This window comes from Octopus bimaculoides, chromosome 7 (genome assembly GCF_001194135.2).
Source record: "Octopus bimaculoides isolate UCB-OBI-ISO-001 chromosome 7, ASM119413v2, whole genome shotgun sequence".
In the NCBI taxonomy this organism is placed as follows: Eukaryota; Metazoa; Mollusca; class Cephalopoda; order Octopoda; family Octopodidae; genus Octopus; species Octopus bimaculoides.
In genome coordinates, this window is record NC_068987.1 from 38,716,130 (window position 1) to 38,719,987 (window position 3,858).

The window sequence follows — 3,858 nt, forward strand, 5'->3', positions numbered from 1 at the left end:
ATATATATATATATATATATATATATACATTCGTGTGTGTATGTGTGTGAACTGTGCGTGCGTTATGTGGTGTGTTGTGTGGTGTGGTGTGGTGTCTAAGTGTTTGTGTGATTTGATAAACAGATAATGACCAGGAAAATATTGCATATAATAATTTTTATAAGTTTCTATAAGTGATTGAAATTGATCGATGTAATTTATTTTCAGTAAAAGAAAACAGTATAGCTAACAGAAGAAAAAACAATTTTTTCTTAACAATATAAGCATATATCACTGGTAAACATTCAACTATAAATGACAAAATATTTAATTTTTATTATGAAATTCATGTTTCCTTTTCAAATCCAAATTATTTTATGGTTTCTTTCATATAGCGATTCAAATAGCTGTATATTACAATGTCAAAAACATAATATGTATTTATATCAAAAGTATTTCCTATGTGTGAAATAAACGGAACAAACATATACGGACTATGATATTAATAGTTAAATAATTTTTCTGTAGAAATTCAAAATATTTTCCTGTAACATTAATTTTTTACGATGTACAAAATAGCTGAAATATAAAATAAGTGAAATAATCTTCTACTTTTAGTCCAGTCTCCTAAAACAGTGAAAATGAGCATATAGCTGGAATATTAAAAAAGAAAAAATGGTTGGAATGTTACTATTATTTTCAAGACAAATGTAAAGCATTATCAAATTTGGCAGCATTCAAATAAATAGATCTGTTAAATAAACATACATGTTAACTATAAAGCAAAATAAGTAAAACAAAGAGAGATACACAGGAAGACACATCCGATCAAAATTACACTTATATAAGAATAGTTTAAATAATTGTTATCTCACCACCTCGACCACCACCAAGTTTTTCAAGAGTTTCCCTAGCTTTTCGGAGATCGTAAGCAAGTTCTGGATAACCAGCAGCTTCAGCATCGTGAATAGCTTTTTCCAAATTTGCTTTGTTCTTCTGGGTGACAGCACGTTTTAACTGGTTACGCAAAGAATCGGGTGTCGTCGATCCTACAAAAAAAAATTATGACAACGTGTGATTACTATCGATCATATTATTCTCTTCTGTCCCAGCCGAATCATTGAAAATATGACAAAATCATTGTCTGAATCTTTGGCTCTTTTATTTTTTACTTTCTATATTTCTTGTTGCTATAATCTCAGGATTTTAAAAGGGCTTTAAAGATTTTTTAGCAAACAACTCATATACATCTTTAAATGATACATGTATTGAAAAATATTATATTGTATAGCATTTTCTCAAGCATGCATCAGTCATCCACTAATGTAAAAATACTGACATCAGCTATGTTGTTTCTACGGGTTGATGCCTCATCCAAAAGCATTTTTCTTTTAATTTTAGAGTCGAACCTACTTTGTGTAGTGTGAATATAAGCGAAGAGGTTCAAATGTCTCAGTTCAGAAATTAAATTGGAAGCTACAAAAACGAAACATATCTGTGGAGATGTTATTTTATTACTCAAATTTAACATTTATATGGTTGTAAGTATGAAATGTATATAGTATTTGTAATACATCTTCGCCTTCTTAATGTATAAAATCGAAATTTTTGATAAAGAGTAAAGAACCCGAAATTACTGAAAGAAAAGATGGTTAAAATGAAAAAGAGTGAGAGGGAAATTTGGTTGCAGTAAAAAAAAACATAGTTAACCAGGAGGAGGATGAATGCGGAGAGACATACTGAGTGTTCCTCACCATTTTAGGCATTAATTTCAATATATTAATAATAGAGATTTTTCACATTTTGAACTTAACCAAAACATTCTAAACAATTCATTAAATAAAAGTAAGTTTAGTAACTAGATGAGAATGAAATGCAGATCAGTTTCAATATCAAATAAATAATGATATCTCTTCTTACTAGAAATTATACAAATTGATATTATACATATAATTATACATATAATTATACATATAATATGTCAATATATTTCCAATAAAGTATATGGCTGAATTTACCAGAAAGTATGCACTTTTGGAACACACTAAAAAAGTGCAGTAAAATCGTACTTCGAATATATTTCACTTTTATCCGAAGGTTGAAATAGGAGATAAAGAAACTTGATAACTTACTTGTGTGTGTGTGTGTGTGTGTGTGTGTGTGTGTGTGTGTGTGTGTGTGTGTGTGTGTGTGTGTGTGTGTGTCTGTGCGTGTGTTTGTGCGTGCGTGTGTTCATGTGTGTGTAGGATTGTAGTAAACATTTTTATGGTTATGGTATGAGAAAAAATGGAATAATCATTAGAACGATATCCGTTTTCAAATTTCTTCAACTCAATAAACACCAAACCTTCAAGCGAATTATTCAAAGATTCAAGAAGCTTTCTTGCTCTACATATTTCCAAATCAAGTTCTGACATGCCAGCGTCAACACATTCATTGACAATATTTCGTAAATTTTCTTCATCCCCTAACCAAATTCCTGCCTTCAGTTTCTCACTAAGTGAATCGCCAGACTTTGTTCCTACTATCCGAAACAGACAAAGTGAATCAGAAATTGCTGTTCGCGAATATTTCTGAAAGTAATCCATCACGAAGTTTCAACAAAATATTGTTGAATTTTTACTGATGTAGAATTGTGCCAAGGATGTTTCTCATCTCAGTGATTAATAAATAATGCAGAATTCTGCAACAAGACAAGCTTAAAGCAGAAATTTTAACAAAGACAAATGTCTAAATATATTGAATTGTATAGAAAGTATTTGCCCTATTATACCCAAGATAAAAATAAAATTTTAACATTCCGCGCTTGTTTTATAACAATAGACAATAGATTTAGCTAGCGTTTTTAGTTAAACCACGTTCCTGAACAAAGAAGTGTAATTATCGGCAAAACAAAAAGAACAAAATTAAAATACACTACCGCATAGCAAACCAAGCATAATGGGACGATGAGTGGATTCCTCATATTTTGAGATAAAGAAACCACACCAGTTGTTTTATTTGTGATATATTAAAAATAGAACAAAAGAATAATGGAAAACTGTTTCAGAAATACAGCAGAACGCTTATCATTTGGTAATACAGCAGCAGCTAGTAACGTGTCGTATATAACTATCTATGATGGTTTTCACATTCCTAGTCGAGCAAACAAAGAAATATTTACAAGACTTCATTGGGGATTAATTTTCTGTCAGGAGGTGATTTAACCCAATCAAAACGTTATTAATTGATGTTATCGAAAAGAAAGAAGGCCGTTGGATAGGACAAAGATTTTTAGAATAGACAACACAAATGTCCAACACACACGCACGCACACAGACACACGCACTCACACACACACACACACTATATATATATATATATATATATATATATATATATATATATATATATATATATATATATATATTCATTCACATATATGTATTTGTATGTGTGCGTATGTGTGTGTATATATGTATATACATATATATACATATATATATGTACATATGCATATCTAAGTGTATATATAAATATCTCAATATATATTATGCATATATTTGTGCAGGTGTGGCTGTGGTAAGAAACTTGGTACCAACCACATGGTTCCGACTTCAGTCCCAATGCGTAGCAAGTGTCTTCTACTATAGCCTCGGGCCAACCAAAGCCTTATGAGTGGATTTGTTAGGTGAAAACTGTAAGAAGCTCATCGAGTATATATATATATATATAAGGGGGGAAAATTGAATATTAATTTGATTAATATCCATTTAAAACCAGTGGCCTAGCAAATTGAAAAATCTGAAGATTCAGAAAAATTATAATATATACATATATATATATATATGTGTATGTGTGTGTGTGTGTGTGTGTGTGTGTGTGTGTGTGTGTGTGTGT

At 30.4% G+C, this 3,858-nt stretch overlaps 1 protein-coding gene across 1 annotated transcript in view; it reads right to left on the reverse strand.

The window, feature by feature from the left end:
- Positions 1-3,858, reverse strand: part of LOC106876157 (uncharacterized) — a 183,111-nt gene that overhangs the window by 37,242 nt on the left and 142,011 nt on the right. Inside the window, exon 81 of the mRNA XM_052969507.1 lies at positions 855-1,028. Coding sequence (XP_052825467.1) covers positions 855-1,028 — 174 coding nt within the window. The remainder of the gene's footprint in view (positions 1-854; positions 1,029-3,858) is intronic.